Source organism: Dermacentor andersoni, chromosome 5, assembly GCF_023375885.2.
Source record: "Dermacentor andersoni chromosome 5, qqDerAnde1_hic_scaffold, whole genome shotgun sequence".
Taxonomy (NCBI): Eukaryota; Metazoa; Arthropoda; class Arachnida; order Ixodida; family Ixodidae; genus Dermacentor; species Dermacentor andersoni.
In genome coordinates this window covers 52,832,420-52,853,991 of record NC_092818.1, presented here as the reverse complement: position 1 = coordinate 52,853,991, position 21,572 = coordinate 52,832,420, and the positions used below count along the sequence as shown (strand labels likewise).

At 41.3% G+C, this 21,572-nt stretch overlaps 1 protein-coding gene across 1 annotated transcript in view; it reads left to right on the top strand.

Moving 5' to 3' along the window:
- The window catches only part of LOC126530289 (beta-secretase-like), a 41,267-nt gene that overhangs the window by 9,284 nt on the left and 10,411 nt on the right, over positions 1 to 21,572 (top strand). Inside the window, exons 5-8 of the mRNA XM_050177602.3 lie at positions 3,368 to 3,475; positions 4,368 to 4,490; positions 6,979 to 7,074; positions 11,796 to 11,933. Coding sequence (XP_050033559.1) covers positions 3,368 to 3,475; positions 4,368 to 4,490; positions 6,979 to 7,074; positions 11,796 to 11,933 — 465 coding nt within the window. The remainder of the gene's footprint in view (positions 1 to 3,367; positions 3,476 to 4,367; positions 4,491 to 6,978; positions 7,075 to 11,795; positions 11,934 to 21,572) is intronic.

Below are 21,572 nucleotides of genomic sequence, written 5' to 3'. Positions count from 1 at the left end.
CTGCCTATCGTAATTGCGGGAAATGTATCGACTAGCTTGGGTTTGGATGGCTTCTAACATGCAGATTAAATATTCATGATGAGGAGACCATATCAGGGATGCGAACTCGAGCTGCGGATGGACTGACAAAGTATTTCTGAAATAGCCTATTTTACCTTCATATGCATTTCTCCACTTTGATAAAAAGTAGTTTGAGTCCCCTTTAAGCATTTTAAAAGAACTTACCATAACACCATAAGATGAAGCGTTTCTCCAGAACTTGTCATCACTTAATGTAAGGCATGGGAGAAATCACTTTGTTTGGGGTTGACTGAATCAATTTTCAGAGTTCAGAGTTCTTTATTTGTGCATAATAATAAGGTTACTAATGGGGATCATACGTACATACAGAGGGAGGTCCCTTAGTCAACAGACTGTACAGGTGACCTCCCATTAGAAATTGGTGGGATATGTAAGTACAAAGCAGCTATATGCAAACACACAAAACACCATATTAATTTAGTCAGTAGCTAATGCTGTAAAATATTTTAATAACACAAAGCAATTATTAATATAATAGTAATGATAAAATGATTATATTGAGTGCAAGAACTTACGAATGTCTGATTTGAATGTGTAAAAGTGAGAGTATCTTAATATGACACGGTAATGAGTGCTAAAGTAGTGTGGCTGAAAAATTAGTAGTAAGTTTACCATAGTTAGTTTTAGTTTTTGGTAATAAATAGTTCTGGTGGAAGCGAATCGGGGGGTAGACAGGGAGTGTGGATACTGGCTGTTAGTAATTATAGGGAATGGGAGCTTTCTGTTATCAGATTTATGAACAAGTATTCCAAGTGAGTATTTGTTTAGTTTCTGTAATGATAAAATAGTGTTAGACCTGGGCAGTGGAGATGCTTCTTGATGTGTAGCTGCTACGTGTAATGATGCGAAAGCTTTATTTTGGGTATGCTGCAGCAGGGCTAAATGTCTGGAGTACGTGTTCCACCATGATGATATGCAATAGTTAATATATGTGTGAATAAAAGTGTAGTAGAGGGAGATGAGTGTCTTCACACTAAAGAAATCGCAAACTTTAATTATTATTCTAATCCCATATGCTGCTTCTGTTAAGGATAAAGCATGCTCATCAAATTTTAGGTGTTTATCTAATACGACGCCAAGAAACAGTACACTGTCAGTAGGATAAAGTGTGCTGGAAGCAAAGGTTAGCAATAGAGACCCTGAGATAAGCTTTTGTTTGGCTGTGAAAATGATGAAGTTAGATATTGTAGTATTAATGTGTAGTCTGTTTATTCGCCACCAGGTTACAATGTTTGCCGTGTCGTGGTTAAGCTTGCATATTAATAAATCGAGACTTTTGTCTGAGGAGAAGATAGTAGTGTCGTGAGCATCAAGGTTACAGTCAGAGGACTTCAGGCACTGTGATAGGTCATTAATGTATATTAACAAGAGAGGTCCTAATGTAGATCCTTGCGGTACACCAATGTTAGTTGTTTTAGGGTGTGACTAAGTGCTAGATTTTGATACAGTATATTCTCTATCTCTCAAATAGTTACGTAATGATCGCAGTGTCGGGCCAGTTATACTAATAGTCTAATTTAGCAAAAAGTATGTTATGAACAAGTGAATCGAATGGAAAATTATTGCATTCTATAGAAAGTATAGCCTACAGACTCTTAGGGGCAGCTTTTTCATGTGGCCATCGATATTTATTTTATGGAAATTTCCAAAAAAGATAAACTACAGAAAGAATGAAGCATGAAGTTTACAACTCGTAAACTACCTCCATTATGACACCTAAAGTGAACAAACCTCATACATATCATAGAGTGCTCTAATGATATTACTTAAGTTGTAAAACTAATGTGTTATGTTTAGGGGTGAGAGTTTATTTTAAGTTTTGAGTATGAATTGAATATTACACACTAAATATCCATATTGAAAAAAACTATTTGGAACTTTTGAATCTCAAAACTGGCCAAATATCTTGCAACAACCTACTGTTAAAGTCTTATTACGTATAGCGAATTATCAGAAGTGAAGCAACAAAGTTTTTCAAACCAGTGCGTGCACAAAATTGGTAATGTTGGTAAAGTGACAGTGACAAGAACTTTATTAGAGTGTCCTGAGGAACTTGATTGGGGGTAACCGAAGGCTCTCCGATCAAGTTGGTGGCTCCGCCCATGACGGGACAGGGAGGTGGTGACTCTCCGTGACGTTGCGGGCCCTGTTTTCTTTTTTTTTTTCTCCAATACTCGATGTCAGCGCATGCGCAATAACGTTCCTTGTGGTTCGTTTCTGAACGTAAACTTAGTTGCAAGTGAGTGTCTGTTCTGCCGAGGTCTCCCTTTTTTCCGAAACACTTCTGCGCTCCACTTTGCAAAATCAGGATAACGCAAGATTTTTTTTCGGTTTCGCGGCGGCAGCCAATGTGATAACCTGCGACTTTTGCTTCAAATCTGTCGTTTAGTGTTTTTGGCAGTCTAGTAAGTAACAGTTTCATCTTTTATGCTACAACCAGTAACATTTTCTTTGAAACGGGATCTTTCACTTGTGCTTGTGGCATACAAGTCCTTCAGCAGTTGTCCAGTTTTCCATTTTTTAATTTTTGCACAGGTTCTGTTTCTTTTTTCAGGAACCATTGAACTATTTGGCATTTTTTGGAAAGCTTGTTATATGGCAGCCATCCATTCTTGAAAGCTTGTTTGCTGCCAGGCTCTCAAAATGTGAAGCTATCCCTGCAGTTCTTTTAATGATGATTAGCGCTATTGTATTTAAAGCTGATCTGTTGTCCTGGATGGTTAGTTGTATTTCTTGCACTAGTCAGTACAGGCGTGGCACATAACTATATTGAAATAAATATTCCTGCTATAAATATATGCATCTGCATTTGACTATTCAATATTTGATACTTACTATTCGTATCTGAAAGAGTTTGTATTTGCCCACTAATAATTATATTCATTTGCTTTAGGTGATTCAACAGATACAATTTACAGAATTATGATTGTCTGTTTTTGGGGCAGAGTTACGGAGTTGTCAGTTTCATACTTCAATTTTTTAATTGTTCGCCAGCCTTCTGCAATTGTTAAATATTTGAGGCCTTAAATAAGAAACCTGCTTCCAACAGTCCATCGAATTAAGTGTTTTTTAAAGGCAGCAAAATTTGTTCAAATTGGTTTAGCACTTGTCTTACGAGAGCATATTTCACACATACTGATTCAATAAAAAAAAAAAAAACTGAGTAGGCCCTGTGCTAGAGCTCACTTTTGACTATTTTTTTTTTTTTTTTTGTTGGTGTCTCTTGAATGTGTAATGTGCCCCCCCCCCCTCCCCCTCCCCCTTTTTTTTTTATTTTCAACCACAGCAAGAAAGTTTCATGGAGGCCCTGAACTCCCAAAAAGGCATCAGTCATTTTGTGCTCTCATACTGTGATAAGCACGAAATGGACTCGGCACAAAATTTTGGAACGCTGGTGAGTTTCCATTGTGGCTGAGCGTCTTTCACTTTACTCATTTTGTCTGCTGTTAACTTGGAATAATATTTGCGGGCTTTACTATATTGAGTTACAACTTTTTTACCAACTGTATATTGTGCTGGTTATCGATATCATTGTTATTTTATTAGGCATGAGACTGGCAATGTATGTATGTGTAGTCTCTTTTATTAGGATTACTCAGATGGCTGCTACTGATACAATCTGTCCTATTTGGCTAGCATTATGTATAGATGTGCTTTTTTTGCCACATGTATTCTGTTACATTACATATTTTATTACCTTCCTGCATTCTATGATTTGATTGGAAATATGCCTTGAATGAATGAACGAACTAATAAATGAGTGAAATAATTAATAAACTTGCAAGTCATCTTGAGCAGGCAACCAAATGATGGTTGTCCAAACCTGGTGATAAGAAATTCAAATAGCTGGGATGCCAGGTTCTTTTTCTAGAGAATATTCTAAAAACCTTTGTGGCTATATTTTGTGCCTAACTTGACATAATATGTGTCAACTCTATCCTGCACCGTGGGAGAGGCGAATAGCGCTAGCTGCAGGTGGATCTAGCCTTGCAAGGGCATACTGTCAGTTACTCTGCCCACTTTAACCTGTGTGGGGTAGATATGTTACAGAGTTATGTAGGGGGTGTGACCATGGCACTTATTAACATTGTTTTAACAGGCTATGTACTTGACCTTCTGATAATTTACCCACATACCTACTACTGTCTCTAGGAGTTCAATTGGTGCAGGTCAGTTGTATTTCGTTTTCCTTATGTATATCTGGGATATAGGCGTTTGCAGATGACTGTGAGGTTTGTTTCATTTTGACATTGAGCAGTTTCTTCTGCACTCCCTTTTCCTTGCAGAGCTTCAAGGGCAGCATTCCTAATGGAACACTTTTTACACCCGTGTTTATGCCTACATTCTTTTCGATTTACGTGGCAAACATTAGGGTCGGTGCAATCGAATGGCCAGGCTTCTGTAGTGAGGTAAGTTGCCTTCAGCTCATGCATACCATTGTCTAGTAGACATATCATAAGAAGCCAACAAACACTGACACCAAGGACAACACAGGGGAAATTACTTGTGCTTAATAAATGAAATAAAGAAACGATAAATTAATGGAAATTAAAGTGGATGAAAAAAACAACTTGCCTCAGGTGGGAAACGAACCCACAACTTACGCATTTCGCGTGCAAGTAATTTCTCCTATGTTGTCTTTGGTGTCAGTGTTTGTTGGCTTCTTATGATATGACTAATAAAAATCGGGCCCCTCGGTTAACCCCCTTTCTTCTTGTTGATTGTCTAGAAGACACAGTCAAGAAGAGCAGAACCAGGCAAGCTGAGAGAAACTTGTCAAAACAGAAAATTAGATGAGTCGGGGTGTGATTGAATATCATTGTTCGAAGCGCGCATTCGTTTGCACCACGCGCGATTGGCCTAGGTGGCGCCAACTTCGTCAGCCACGCGAAGTCGCCGTGGCCTAAGCCAATCGCGCATGGTGCAACCGAACGTGCGCTTCGAAAACAATCTCGATCGCACCCTATGTATAACAGGGTCTGTCCTGAAAGTGCAATGATAAAGTATAGAAAACACACTTTGTTTGACAAGATCATTCAGTACCCCTAGTGTCCTTCAAAGTAAGAACCTTGGACACTGACATATCAAGCCCAGCAAGTTCCCCACTGTTTGTAGGCATCCTGGACATCCTTTCCTGGAATCTCATTGAGCACTTCATTGTGCCCCTTGGACCGCTTCTATGGCGTTGTATTGGTGTCCTTTCAACGAGCGTTTCATCCTCAAAAACAGCAAGTCACAGTCACAGTTTCATCTTTCGTTTTCACAATCCCTAACTCTTCTGAAATCATATGGACATACATTGATCAGTGTTCACTAAAGCACGCACACAATCAACATTAGCATCAGTAACCATCGTTGACGTGTGCCCAGACCGTTGCTTGTCGTGGACATCTCTGTCATCTGTTAAGGCTTTGTGCCATTTGAACACTTGCAATTTGCACATTGCATCATTGCCATGTGCTGTCTTGATCATGTCAAACACTCAGTTCCCTCAGTTTAACACAAAACTTCACCATGCAGTGCTGTTGGAACATTTGCTCCATTGTTTTTGTAATGTAGTGATGAAACAGGGGTGCACTCTCAAACATGTCCACTCGCTTCACCTGTTCAGAGCCAGCTGAGCTCGTTGCATTGTATACCCCCACCTTCCCCTGCCACCGGTTTCCCAATCAAGTGCACGTTGGTGCAACGTCACAACTTGTCTCTTTACTTTCAGGGCAGATCGTGTAGGTTGATCATATTCCACTGTAGCAAAAAGAAAGGCAAAGCACAAAGGGATGAAGAGGACCCTCTCCTCCTACTTGTGTGCAGTCATTTTGTGCTACAGTTTGGTCTGAAAGGACCAATGTTTCACCAATAATTGAAGCAATAAGCTGAGTTATCCAAACTGGGGTTACGATTAAGGCATCTGTCTTCTCTGTTCCAATGGGCTTTTTGCATCATCTTTGTTGCCATTTCTCATATTCATGTTGGTGATGCAAAACTAATATGTTGTATTCCTCTTTAGCATATCTGTAGGTGCATGTTAAAGAACCCCAGGTAGCGGGAATGTATCTGGAGTCCTCTGCTGTGGTGTCTCTCAAAGACCCATTGTTGCTTTGGGGCATCAAACTCCATTAATGAATAAATCATTTAATCAGTCAATCACACCTCCCCCTTGAGGAGCATGAGCTTAGTCTTGAGGCTTTGAGCAAGATGCATTCATCATCTGCTTTGCTTCATCTCTCTATCCTCATCATTACCTATCATGCCTTTCTTTCCCTTTTCCTCCAGCACAGAGCGGCTGGTTAGACTAATACTAGGGTCAGCTTTAAACCGACTGGACTTGGGACCATTCACCAAGCCAAAGATACTCGAACCGTGGCCACAACCGTCACTGGCACGAAAAGTGATTTGTGCACTAGTACACTACTTGAAGTGCACTGGCATAAGAGACCTTTTATAGTGTCCCTGCGCATCCTCCTACACGCACTCAGTGCTCACTCTCCCTCTTTTCCTCTTTTTGTTCCCCTTTCCCTCACCCCCAGTGTAGGGTACGTAGCAAACCGGGTGCTCATCTGGTTGACCTCCCTGCCTTTCCTGTCTTTGCTCTCTCTCTCTCTCTCTCTCACTCTCTCACAGGGCCACTTTTCATCACGATTGAGACTGGTCTGGAACGAAATTCATGACCCGCCAACTGGTTTCCTCCCACTGCTTGGACAAAGGAGCCAATCTGGCCAACAAATTAGATCCCTATCAGGCTCAATCGTGATCGACAGTTAACTGGGTGACACCCGTGTTACGAACTTCAGGCTGACCTTTTTGTCCTTTCTCATCGGCAATCTTTCTTTCTCTCTCTCTCTCTCTCTCCATCTCAAGGTGCATTGAAGTAGGTGCTCTCTCTTGGTGTACTTTCAGCTGAACGACGACCCTGCAATAATCGACACTGGGGCCACAAACCTGCTGCTGCCGAAAGACGTGTTCCTTTGGGTGTTCGACACTCTTAACGCACAGGTTCGTAGACTTAACCAGGATAGCAGTTTGGGCAAGCTGGCGATAGTTCAGTTAGAAAGGCAGCACAAGGCACAACATGCACAAAGAATGGTGAATACTTAAATAAAAGAATTACAGACACTAGCTTCACTAAACTGTTGAGGTCAACTTGTGCATTAAAAATCGCCATATTTGTTTGGTTATCAGGCACTCCGGATTATGAGACAAGGGTGCAGTTGGAAGACCTAGGAAAAAGAAAAAGTACGCACATTGATATAAGGCGATTCACAGTGACCGATGCATTGTTCTGACTCGCCGGGGATTTCCCTGAATTGGCAGGTTGAAACAATCACTTCTCCAGAAGTCCTTATTTCTCTTGTGCCAATGAAACTTTGTGAATGCAGTGCTGTACACTTACAAGCTTGCAGGCTACCACATAAGTCTGCATTTCGCCCATTGTCATGCGATCCTCTGGCAACTTGAACATAGGCTGACTGCTTTTCACTAGCCAAATGATTGCGATTTCTTATTTTGACTTTGTATATGAATATTGCTGTATTTTACAAGACATAGCTGGAGCACGTACAGAGTGAACAAACAGGTGCGGTGTTATTAATCAAGGTCGAATAGCAAGAAAAAAATTTGCAGCAAATAATCCGAGGACACCTAAGCACTTCTGATGAGTTATGAATTTGAAAGCGTTCATGTCCAATTGAACACTGCTGAGCGGTCCTTCTAGTTATGAACTCCTTGCAGACATGCAAGTGCGCTGAGACCCTTGGCCAGTGCCTCCTAGATAGCGCAAGGCTGGTGCACTTCGATCCCCGACGTCAAGCTACCTTCCCCGACTGCCATATAATCTAATGGGGATGCTCCGGAGTAAGCCACAGGGATTTTGACGTCAACGCTTTTGTCACACCGGGCTTGGCAATGGAACTTTAGGTCCAAGTAGCGTGATGTCATAAAGCGGAGTGCACAGGCCTGCTATCTAGAAGGCGCTGGTTTAGCCCAGTGGGTAAGACATTCTGCTTCTGAGTGTGGAGTTATAGGTTCTAACCTCACTACCACCACCGTTTTACGTTTCGAATTTATTCTGTTTTTTTTTATATATCTTAATTTTTTATAGCGATTACTGAGGTGAAGTTAGAATGCAGGCGAGAGCGTGCACGGACGAGGAACGCACGGATAACACAGGCTTCTGAGAGCGAGGGTGACGTGGCGTTGTGGTGATGGCCTCTCCCCTCACGCAACACCTGGGGCGCCAGCGCAGGAGCAGGTGTTCCCTTTCTCCCACTCTGCTCCGTCGAGGTGCGCATGTGACGTGGTGTTGCAGCCAGTGGGAATTTAAGTGACGTTTCACTGCTATAGACGCCGGCTTTTTCGCTCAGTGGGCCATTTCATGATTTTGCATCAAAATAGTTCCTTCGCAACTTTCATCCTAGCCTTCATAGGCACAAACAGTGAGGATGGAGCTAGAGTGACTTAAAGCTGCCTGGAAAATTTTTAACAGAAAGAACAAAGTCGCTCGAAACCGTGATTCTATTTGTCGAGTTAATTAAACAAGAGTTGTTGGACTTGCACATGCAAACAGGCTTGCAAGTCCCAGCTTGGCTTGGCCTTTGCCTACATTTAGTTTCACAGAGAAACTGGCCATGTTGCAGAACAAAAACATTGTCTTTCTCTTTTTCTCGTGTCAGTGCCCGAGTCTTTCCATTCTTTTGCATAGGCACAGCCCAAAAAATTTTATGGCTCACTGTAAGGTGTCTGAAATTTTGGTTGCAGTTAGGCGTTGCATCTAGTACAAGGGCTGGTGATGACACTGCGATGATGTTCAGGTGATGTTGAGATTGTGCTTATTTTGAAAGTTTAGTGCATTCAGAATCTAACCTAAAAAAAGACCACCTCATAATATATACACATCCTAGTAAGCATGACTTGTAAACATTCTAGTAAACCATACCCATATTTGTGCAAGGTCCCACCCAAGAAAGTCTGAACCAAATTAAAAGAATATATAAAAGGAGTTTCACTCTACATCACTTACTTGCAGACATCACAACATTCAAGTGGGAACATTGCTTGAAAGAGGGTTAGAGAGAGACTCAGTTTGCATTTAGTACTTCATAGACAGAACTGGATAACATCCTAGGTGTGTCCCAAAAGCTTGGGCAGTGAGTCAGGAAAAAAAAAAACAGTGGGAACTGTAGTGGCATCTCTCTCTTGCTCTATCCACTCAAAAGGACCCGGTTGATCTCTAGTACTAGCCGAACTGCTGTATGAGAAGGCTGAATTTTAAGTACGCACTTATTGCACAACCCATTTTTAGTCTTTGCTGAAATGGAGATTGACAGATGGACGGCACGAAGAATCGGTGTCAGATTTATTGTGAAATTGAGCAAGAATGGTGCAGGAGTTCATCTAACGTTGCAAACGGGCTATGGAAAGGATGCCCTAAAAGAAAGAACTGTGTTCAAGTGGGTCCAGCACTTTTGGGAAGGCCGTGAAGACCCCAAGGATGATGCAAGACCAGGACGTTCCTCCGCCTTGTGCGAAGATGAAAGCATGGACTGTGTGCACTCTCTTTTGCTCAGTGACTACCGAGTGACTGTTAGAATGATAGCTGAAGCATGTGGTGTTGGAAAGTTGTCCTTTGGCATGGAAGCAATAAAAGAAGAGGTGGAACCAGCGTATAGTAGACTTCCATTAATTTGACTTCGGTTCACTCGATCCTAACCGAAGGTTCCAGCCAGTGCCCATACATTTCTCTGGGCCCAAACTTTAGTTATTTCGATCCTAAGGTTGGCCTTTGCTGGACAATTTGAACTTGACTGCTCAGTATGCATGCGCCTGAACCCAACGGTGACCCCAATAGCGGCCCCCTTAGGGCAGTATCCTTCTCTGCGGAGCCTAGGGAACAGTGAGTGTGTTGAACGCACATCATCTGCCACCAAAAAGGCCTATTTTTAGCTTGCCCTTGCAAGGTTTTTCAAGAAAGAACAGTAGCTCACAATTAATAGCAGTACTTGCCCAATTCTAAGGTGCGGCTGTATTTTTTTTTTCCAAGAAATTTGGTCAGAAAATTGCTTGCACGGTGTCAATTGGATACGAAATCAAAACCGCATTTGCTGCATTCACAACACCCTACCTACCATCACAGCCAGCCAAGTCAGCGTCATCGCTATATCCATCACAGGATGGTGACAGAAGTAGTTATCGCGTAGCATGATCGAGACAGTGTGCCACTTGCAGTCTTTGATTAATTGAACACCACGTTAACTCATTTCAAAATTAAGTTATTTTGCATGCCAAGCTAGCAGCAATAAGTTTTGTCACAGTTTTTTTGGCATTCCAGCAAATTGCATATGTCAGAGGACGAAATAGCAGAGTAGTTAGTGCAGGCATGGGCCACTATTCCATTTGCATTTGTTACAGAGCTGTTCAGTAAATTTAGAATATCAAACGTGCAATGTGGACAATATGGAGGACATGCTGTGTTTCATAGACAGCAATGGAGTGCTATCTGAGAGTGATGATAAGACATTAGGTTCATTTAAGTTTCTATTCTGTAAAGGCAAAGCATGCAGCTTTCTTCTTCCTCTCTTGCTAAAAAAATTGAGTACGTATTAGATTTCTTCATTGTTTATTAATTCAAGTGTAATTTCTGCATCAGTTCACAACTTTGAACACATAGAAAGTGGATGCATATTCTATTTTTGGCCATGTTAGAATTGGAGCAAATGCTGCCAAAGGAATAAACGGTGGGTTTTGGTGTTTTTTTTCTGCCCCTTGTTTAATTCAACCCACCGTATAATTAGATCAATTTCATCAGTTCCGTCAGGGTGAAATTAACGGAAGTCTGAAGTCGGCTGTCTAATGGGGATTATTTTGAAGGCGACAGCATTGATGTATCCGAGTTTGTGAAACAAATTTCTTTTAAAGATACTGCACGAACGTTTAGGACAAACTTTGTGCAATGTCAGCGATGAATATGAGAAAAGCAGTGCCATGCTTTATGTGCAGTTACACAAACTTAAAGAAATATATGCACATGTTGGAAGTTGGTAGCATCCTATTTTATGGGCAAGAATACTACACTACATCAGAGGGAGCGAAGAATTAAACACATCCGTTTATCCTGCTCAGTGGTGTGAACAAGGAAATGATGCAATTCATCACTGCCATACTAATTTAACCGTGCAACAACAGTAGTTCTTGACACAGTACTCTGAAGGGTTCTGAATCGTACGTGCTAACGGTGTTATTTTGAAGAATACACCAAAACTTCATTGTACAAGCGATGCTAAAATGTTATAGTTGATAACTGGCAAGATTATGTTGACATTGTGAAGTGTATTGTTGCTGGGATGATCAGCAATATTTATTGATGATTATTACTGTAAACTTTTCTGTGTAAGAGGTAAAGAAATGCAATATCTTTACTGTGCTGAAAAGATTGGAATACAGCCTAATTTAGTTAACAAATTTGCACCTGGCACAAAAATACCTTCGTTATATCCTATAGCTGTTAAACATGCATTCGTTACATTCCAGTATCGGTGCGAAACATTTTAGATTTAATACATTTTATATGATAATTTGTTATATGCATGTTCGTTGCATAGAGATTACAACTGTGTATGACAGTGTGCAATGTTTGTGGCATGAGGTATTGAGAATTATTGTGTAAATAGAGAATCAACAATATTGAATCAACTTATTTGTAACATGCACATTCTTCGCAGGGCAAGTACAACCTTTCGGCAGACATCAACACTGTTTACTGCCTGGAAGATGGATTTCTAGTGAATGACTTCCCACCCCTGGAGATACTTATGCCGGACGCACAGGGCAAGATTTTCATGCTGATTATCCCGCCGTCTGTAAGTTACTTTTAAACTTCATGCTCACATCTGATAATGCTTAGTGCTTTATTTACCCAGTTTTAATGTGCGCCCGAATTTTCATCATGCATACAATTGTCATTAGTTAAATGTAAGAAACTAATGTGTGCGCAGATCCAGTTTTCAAAAAAAAAATAGCATGCCAGTGATTTTTGCTGTCAGGAACAGATAAAAACTACAGGAGTTACCTTCACAGAATGGAAATTTACTCACACCTATGGTCCGTCGTTGTATCTGTCAGACAGCTCTTTGAAGCTGTTGATGAGTTACACTATGTCCTTTGTGCAGCCCATTGCATTTGACATACTGTGTTCTGATATTCTGCTCTTTGCAACCATTATAAACAGGATGGTGGTCCATGCTTCAGCTACCGTATTTACTCGAATCTAGGCCAGCCCCAATACTAAATTGACCCCCCCCCCCCCCAAGTCTGAAGCCAGAAAAAGAAAAAAAAAATATTTCCTCGAATTTAGGCCGAACAACAAAGTGAGGGCAGTGTTCACAAAATCAAAACAGCATTTAATATGAGCATGCTGAGCCCACTCTACATCATCATCGCTGCTAGCCTCGTCGCTATAGCTCAGACCACACATACGCGTGCAGACGCGGGCAAGCTCGCGACCATGGATGCGCAGACACTGCGGCATGGCTCGTACGCATTGGAATGCGGCAGGATCTTGGTGAACAGCTTCTCACTGTTATCGTGGGCTTGTATTCCTTATCGCTGGCATCTACTCGTTGTGGCACACGCAAAGGCGTCTCCCGTTGCCCCCTCTCACAACGGACGTTTTTCTCGTCGGTGCTAAAGTGCTGCCTGACTTGAACATTTGACAATGCCTCTGCGGCTAGCACAACCTTTCATTTGAAAAGCGGCACTATAGTAGTGGCATCGCTTGTTTGATGCCATTGCAATAACGCGACGCCGCACGCCGATATGGTGCTGGTCAAAATGGCAATGTCACTCAGGAACTTCAGTTGGCTACTGGCATGGCTAGTAGCGGCTGCGATACTGACTTTTCCAGATGGCACTAGCTGTGCACCATATTTATCACATTCAATTACAAACTGGCGCGTTCTTTTAAATCTCCGAATCTAAGCCTACCCTAGAGTTTGGTACATGATTATTTGAAAGAAAAAAAAAAGACTATCGGCCTAGATTCAAATAAGTGCGGCAGTACGTCTTGCGATGCAGGCAAGTCTCTGGAATGACGGCAGTATGCGATGTGTTACTTGAAGCTTAGCGCTTTAAACTTCTCTTTTGAATGAGCTTTCATAGTGAAAGCTGTGCATTCTTCTATAAAAAGTGCGTGTTTGGCTCAAGTAAACACTGTAAATTGTAGGTTTTACATTGCACATATCTTCAGCCAACCTGGTGTCAGGATTAACAGAGCACCCGTGTGCGAAATGTGCTGCCTGTAAAACCCACGTTTAATTGAACATGCACGTGCAGAAGGCACTGTTTGTCCAGCCATCCCCCTGTCTATTCCTGTAAGTGAAGTGTTGATACACTCAAGGCGAATATTCAAGTGAAGTCAGTCTGGTTGGCAAACTCTCCAGATTAGACTAATAATGTAAATTAAAACCAATGTAAGTTTATTAGCAGAACCTAACGTTTCATAGTCATTCTGACTCCTTCGTCATGGTGTTTTTGGGAAGTTGCAACAGCCTTGTATGGATCCAGTGCATGGCCCCTCTGACGACGGTTATTATGCTCATAGTACGCGTCATTTGTCATCACCATGATCTTATTACACATAGACTTTACACACTTTAGAGCGACCATTCTTAAGGCCCCTTTACAGCCACGTCACATCAACCTCATAGAAATCACAACTCCACCGCAAACTCATTACCACGGGCATGGGGCTCTTTGGCCATACCTGGCCCTTTCGCCATTAAACATCAAACATTCATTATGGGAGGCCAGCTTGTGAAGGACGTGAATGTAAGCAGGCATTGAAACTCTAGCTGACCAGTTTACTATCGCAGTGGTTGCCTGAATGTGTTCCGACTCAAGGTGCTGCTACTTTCATACTTTTGGCTAGGTTTTTAGAGTACACAATCATAAAGCAGCGCTGTAAAAGTGTTATGTGTTCATATTCAATACCTAACAACTCCCATATTTGCAGTAACATTTTCGAATTCTGAATTGATTAATGATTTTACGAATGTCGAGTCTGGCTCTACAAAACATAAATCCTATTTGTGCAAGTCTCACCCATCAGTCGCTGAAGATTCCATTATTCGCAGTAGTAAAGCTGCTAAAAGAGTTGCCATGACCTATAAGCAATTTGTTCTTTGTCAGTTCAAGTTTGCTGCTGCTTGTATGCTGCATCTAGAGGTGCACACCTCTGGAGAAGTGCCTGTGTATCCCTCAAAAGGCATGTGCTCTGGACAAGCTTTAGAGAAATGCATGCTGCAGTCGACTCCTGTTAATTACACATCAGTTACATCGACCTTTTGCTTAATTCCAATGCACTGAGAAGTCCCAGTGAGAAATCATAAATTGCTGTGGAAGGAAAACTTGTTCAGTTCGAATGCAAAAGCAGGGTCCTTCTATCCTTTCCTTCTGGTCACGAAACTTCCCTGAAAGCTTCATGTAGGGACAGAAGGTGGCACCACAGGCACTGGTGTAAGTAGAAGGTGAACGATCCGCTGCGCCAGGTGGTTGGGATGCGCAAACATGCAAATGTTTCACCAGGAAAGGTGCCTCACCCACATTTATTTCAGCATGCTTGCAGAGGGAACATGTGATGGGAACTTGTACCGGGACCTTGTGCCAAAATAATTTAGCTTGTAATGCGTTTGTGCTTAAATTATACACGGCAGCATTGTGGTGATTGACGTGGCCCCCGAGTAGCATTCCATGCACAAAAAGTTTCGGACAGCTGTCTCTATTTACACTATTACCCACTTAGATAAGTTAGTTATAATAGGCTAGTAGAATTAGTAAGTTTGTTAGTTGATTAGTTAAGTTGGGTCAGTTTAGTTAGTGAGTTATCTTTGCTTAGTTATTTTAGTTAGGTAGTTAAGTTATATATACTCAAACAGCAACAGATACAAGGACACACAGACACAAATACCACAGAACAAGTACTGCCTAGCTTAGTTATTAGTTAGGTAATTTGTTAATTAATTCAGTTAGTTTATGGTTAATTAGCTCAGCACTTGTCCTTTGGTATTTTTCTCTGTATGTCTTTGTATCAGTCGCACTGTTTGAGTATAGTTCTGAAGAGGAACCAACTGGCCCTCACCTATGTGTTACTAATACAAATATAGTTATTAGTGTAGCAGGAATAATTAGTTTAGCTAAATATTAGTTCGATGATGAGTTTGTTTAGTTATAGTATGGTTAATTGGTTAGCTAGTTTGATTACCTTTAGTTTTGTTAGTAATTAGTCCACTTTGCTAGTGGGTTAATTCATTCTTTCTGTTAAATTAGTAATTCAAGTTTGTTACTCATAGTTATATTTGGTTAGGTTAGTTATTATTCTTGTAGTTAGCTTCATTAATCTAGTTATTAGGTAGCTTGGCTAGCTAATTTAGTTAGTTAATTATTTAGTTTCATTTGTTATTAGTTGCTTTAGTAAGTTAGCTTATTGTTTAGGTAGTTCACTAATTCATTTATGTTTATTAACTTGTGTGATTTAGTTACTAGTTAGTAATTAAATTAGTTTATTAGTTCAATTAAGTGTGTTACTGTAGTTTGTTATGTTAGTTATTATTTTGTTAAGTAAGTTAGGTTTGTTATTTAGCTATTATAGTTAGCTATTAACTAACTAGTTATTTAGGAATTAGTTTACTTAATTAGCAAGTTATGGTAGTTTAGTAAGTTATTAGTTTGAATATCATCATCATCATTTATTATCCCTTAAGGGCCCTGGATTGGGCATTACATAAGGGGGGGGGGTTAACAAGAGAAGTATTCACATGGTCATATAATTATAAAGCGAAATAAAAAGGCAGACAGGCAAAGTAACGTTATACATTGTTATGGAACCGTGGTTGAAGGCAAAGACGGAAAAAAAAGACGAAAATAACACCCATGCAGTTGATCTCTGCATATGTTTGCAATTGAATAAAAAGGTTACAATACAATTCAATATGAAATTCAGTTCAATACAACATTCAATTCAATACACATACATATATACACAAGTCAAAGCAGAAAATGTGACATATATGTTATGTCCCATCTTAGGGAAGAGCCACAAAGTGAAATACGCGTTGGATATATGAGAAAAGCAGGAAATGTTTACCGATTATGAGATTATTTGGCAAAGTGAGCCGATATTAGCTGCCTGAATTTTGAGTTGTCACGTTCATTGACTAATGGTTCTGGAATCGAGTTCCATTCTTCAATCGCCAATGCTAAGAAAGACTTATTAAATGTGTTTGTCGAACCAGTTATGCGTTGTACACTCATAGAATTGAAAAGACGACGTGATGTCCGTACAGGTGGCACTAAAAGGGAGGTTCTCAGGTAGGGCGATTATAGTATAGATTTTGAAACAGGCATAGCCGTGAAATCTTCCTTCAATGAGCTAACGATTTAAGATTAATGGATGATTTAATGGCACTAATGCTAACCTGTCTATTGTATTTGGAACCGATGAAGCGAGCCGCCTGATTCTGAATGCTTTCAAGTGATTCAATTAGATATTGCTGGTGAGGACTCTATATTGCGCTGGCATATTCAAGTTTCGGCCTAACGTACGCTTCATAGGCGAGTTTTCTGATATAACTGGGGGATAAAGAAAGGGCACGCTTAATGAAACCAAGTGTTTTGGATGTCTCTGCCACTAATTTCGTGATGTGTTCAGACCAGTTGAGTTTGTTGGTGATAACAACACCTAAGTATCGGTACAATTCAACACGTGATATGGCAGTGGAGTTTAACGAGTATGAAAAGTTAAAGGTGGAAAGCTTTCGAGATACTTGCATGCTCTTGCATTTGGATATGTTTAGATTCATCAGCCAGGTGGTGCACCAAGTTTCTATTATATCAAGGTCTTTCTGGAGGAGTCTCTGGTCAGAGGTGGTAGTTATGCGACGATAAAGAACCCAATCGTCAGCGAAAAGGCGAATTGTGGAGGAGATATGCAGGAAGGTCGTTGATAAAGACTAAAAATAAGAGTGGTCCAAGGACAGAGCCTTGGGGTACGCTTGAAATGACTTTGGAGGTTTTGGAGCGGTGGTTGCCGATAACAGTAAACTGGGTGCGGTCTGAGAGGAAACAAGAAATCCATGAGAATATTAAGGGATCTAGAGAGAGAGAGGAGAGTTTAGCCATAAGACATTGATGTGTAACCCGGTCAAAAGCCTTAGAGAAATCCAGGTAGATGATATCAGTTTGAAAAGATGAATCTAAGTTCAGGTGAGGGTCGGTAGTAAACTCGAAAAGCTGGGTATCGCACGAAAATCCAGAGCGGAATCCATGTTGTTTGGTAAAAAGGAAGGAGTTCCTGTCCAGGTGAGAGCAGACTTGTGAGTATATGATGTGTTCCAGCATTTTACAAGCAATACATGTTGATGAAATTGGTCGATAGTTTGATGGATCGGAGCGGTCACCAGCCTTGAAAACCGGGACAACCTTACTTAATGTCCAGTCATTTGGAATTGCTGAACTTGAAAGTGATTGTCTAAAAATTATTTGTAATATCTGGCATGAAATATCTCTTGTACCTTTTAGTATCTTGGTAGTTATGTCATCCGGCCCGGGAGCGCTTGATGGCTTCAAGTTATCAATGAGTTTAGCTATGCCTTCGACTGAAATGGAAATTGGAGGCATCTGGCTGAAATTATGACTGGGATAGCTGGGTACGTTTAGCACTGGTTCCCGAGTAAAAACTGAAGAAAAGTAAGTGTTCATGACATCTGCACAGTGATCTGCGGCGACGTGCGAGCCATCTTGGTCGTGCTAGATTATATTTTGAGGCGAGTTTCGGTTTGGCAACAGGATATTCCAGAACTTTTTAGGGTTATTCCGAATGATGTTATGCAAGTCTTTATGGAAAAATTTCTTTTTGGAATGCCTCAAAAGATTTGTATAACCCCGGAGGCATTCAAAGTATTTGTCCCATTTTGAAGCAGAGGCAGAATTTTTGGCAGCTCGGAAAAGTCGTTTTTTTTTTCCTTAACAACCGTCGAAGGCCGTTAGAAAACTAGTGCTTATCAGCACCTCCGCGAATACAGATCAGCGGACATATGTTTCCATGAGCGAGAGTATTTTTTGCTTGTAAAGTAACCAGTTACTATTAACGGTTCAGTTGTGAGCAGTTTTACTAAAGTGATAAAGAAACGCCTCCAGTTCAAGGTTAATTTGCACATAGTCGGCTTTGTTATAGTCGCGAATATATTTTAAAGATGGCTTGCGGGTGGGAATGGGAATAGCCAAATTAAAAAATAGTAGTTTGTGATCACTAAGGCCACTACTAGTACACGAGAGAGACTGACATAACTCAGGCTTTGAGACAAATACTAGATCAAGGACGTTGGTACCACGGGTTGGGATTCTAACAGACTGGAACAGATTAAAGGTGAGAATTAAGTCAATAAATTTCTTCGACTGACGAGAAGATGCTGACAACAGTTCCCAGTCTATATCCGGATAATTAAAGTCTCCGCATAGGACCAAGTTCGCTCGCGGAAAGCGGGTTTGGAGGTGGAAAAGGACAGAATACAGCTCATCAACAAAAGAGCAATCTAAATCTGGCGGACGGTAGCAGGCGATAAGCAAGGTGTTACCAAATTTAAGGGACTGGTTAATACATTGTAGTTCAAGGCTGCATTGGACGGGCACCAAGTGTGAGACTACCGTTGATTTAAGTTAACCATTAAGATACCTTTGATAGGTAAGTTAACTACTTACATTTTACTAGATATGTTACCTACTATTTAGATTAGTTAGGTTAGTTCAGTGTGTTATTAGTAAGTTTAGTTAGTGTAGCTAGCTAGCTTGTTATTGGTCGGTAATTAATGAATTAGCGTTGTTACTTGGTTGGTGTAGCTAAGTATGTTAGTTATTTGGTTTACCCTATTTACTTGCATAATGATCGCCCTCACGTAATGATTGCACCCCTGAATTTTATCATGAAAATTCGGTTTTGTTTCTTTCCCGTGTAACGATTGCACCCTGAACTTGCCGCAGCGATATGTTGTGTGCCAAGTCAAGCTAATGATAATCATGCTTAGCATCTGTCGAATGCTACACAAACGACTCTTCAAGACATACCAAGTGGTTTGCACGCACCAAACAATCTTAAGCCTATGCCCCATTTAATTCCTTTCATCACTTTGCAGCACACTTCCATGAAAAAAAAAAAAGCTATTACCAAACTTGTCTTGGCTTTATTATTTGTAGGCTTTATAATAGTTGCGGTCAACAACAACAACAAAAAAGGCACCTTTCGATTCTTCTTGTCTGCACTCATGGGCACGCAGCAAATCTCAAGCGGCTACAATAGTAGCCACGTTTACACTGATGCGTTAGAAGTGTACCCTACGCTGACGCTTGTAACACAGCTAAGATATTCGCCCGCCCTTAGCGGAAACGTGCCGTATTAGGATAGTAGTGAAGACAAATGCCGCAATTTCTGCAGCATGCCCGTCATGTGTTTCTATGTCACTGGCAGCTAAGCACGCTCATCTCTGTTTCTGTCCCCTCAAAGTGGACATGGCTACGTTATTGCTGCAGACTTGCCAATAGTAACAATATTATTGATTACTGATATGGAAGAAACTGTTTCAGCGCGCGTAATGTACTCATGAGCAGAAAGAAAATCGTGTTTGGCACGTTCGGCTTTCGCACTGTTACAGTGGCAGCCGCCTGTTTGTTGACTTATTGTCATTCCGCAGCAACTGTGGGATGAACAAAAAATTTTTTCTTTTCGTGGGAAATTTAAGCCACGTAATGATCGCACCCCTGAATTTGCGTCAATTCTTTTGACAAGAAAGTGTGATCATTATGCGAGTAAATATGGTAGATAGTTAAGTTCAGGATTAATGAGTTTAGTTAGCTTAGTTCGTTATTAGTAATGGAATTAGCATAGCTAATCAGCAAGTATAGCTTTTGATCATTTAGTTAGGTTGGCAGCTTAGTAATTTAGGTTAGTTAGGTGCCCTTGCAACTGGACCAGGCACGCAGGCAGACAAAAAATTCTAAACATTTTGTCGCTATCATGAAACAAGCTATTACTACATGGAGAGAGATGTACTGTGCAGTAACTGAAACCTGAGCAGCTAAAAACAGCAATGCAGGTCTTTTATGCATAATTACATAACTATGCCACATGCAATTGCTCTTAGCCGTTTTCTAACGATGGAGTAGTCCGGAGTGTACTTTTCGAATTCTGAATTATGCCACCGTTATAAACGTAGACGAACATGGAAATGAAGCAATCCATTGCATTTGTGCTGAAATCGTCTGCATTGAAATATTTAAATGCTGTACAGAAAAGGGGGATCGATTTGCACGTTGTGCTGGCAATGTTTGCACACCAATAATGGCAGTTGACCCTTGTGGAAAAGCAGGAGCACACGCAGAACGCCTGTGGCGTTTGTATGGCGTCCGCTTCGACATTGTCCTATTGTGCCAGCACCGTGGTCTGTCCACAGCGGGCGGTATATGAAATGCTCCCATAGCATTACGCAGGAGTTTCGTGACCAGAAAAAAATATGGCAGGACCCCGGTGAAAGCATGCTGCCTGGGCCAATTCGACTCCACCTGACACCCCTCATACGCTCATAACGGTTAAAACACCGTGAATTCTGCAGATGGCAGTACTGCTTTTGTCTCTTTTGAGGGTGTTTGGGACAGTGTGGAGGTTTGTGGTCCACTCTCCGACGACAACACTGTCGGCAGCGCAACGATCCAACGCTGAGGCTATGTTTGAAGATGTCAGTGGGCTCTTTGCCACATGCTGGTTGAGTAGTGCCTGAAGAGGAAGAAGCAAAAGAACATTAGACTAGTTCAAGCCATAGAAAAAGATTTGAATTCCTTCAATTTGCCAGTGTTTGTTAATTTGATCTTTTACATAATTCGACCAAACCTTGGAGTCTCGCAAGGGTCAAATTAACGCGAGTTGACTGTATTCATCCCTCACCCTTGTGGTATTGTGTCCCATGGGTTTCACAAATTGGCAGCATATTGCAGTGTGCGCTTCCCAAGCCAAAACGCAGAGCCACCTTCAGTTGACTCGCTAGCAGCATCAGCGGCGTCAGTTGCTGCCATCTCTTTGCCGCGCAACGTTCCTATGCACCTACACACGCTGCCACCCGCGACCTCCCTATAAGCGAGGCAGTTGCACCAAGCTATGCTCCGTTTGCGGCAGCTGGTGCGAAATGTTCCGCATGAGACGGATTGTTCGAAGCTCACAGACGGTTTATATGTATTATAATATAATCTGTCTGCCTATATATAAATAGTTTATTCTCAGCCAGTTCTTTCTGAGCCATGAGCGAGGCAGCCGGTGGAAGTCCTTCGTCTGTCGCTGCTGCTAAATGGGCTGCACAAGCAGAGGCCCAGCACCGTTGCTGCCAGAATCCAGAGGTGTGCTACACCGAACCAGGCATTGATGCAGCAAGTCGAGCATATATCCATTTATTTCTCCGACCACA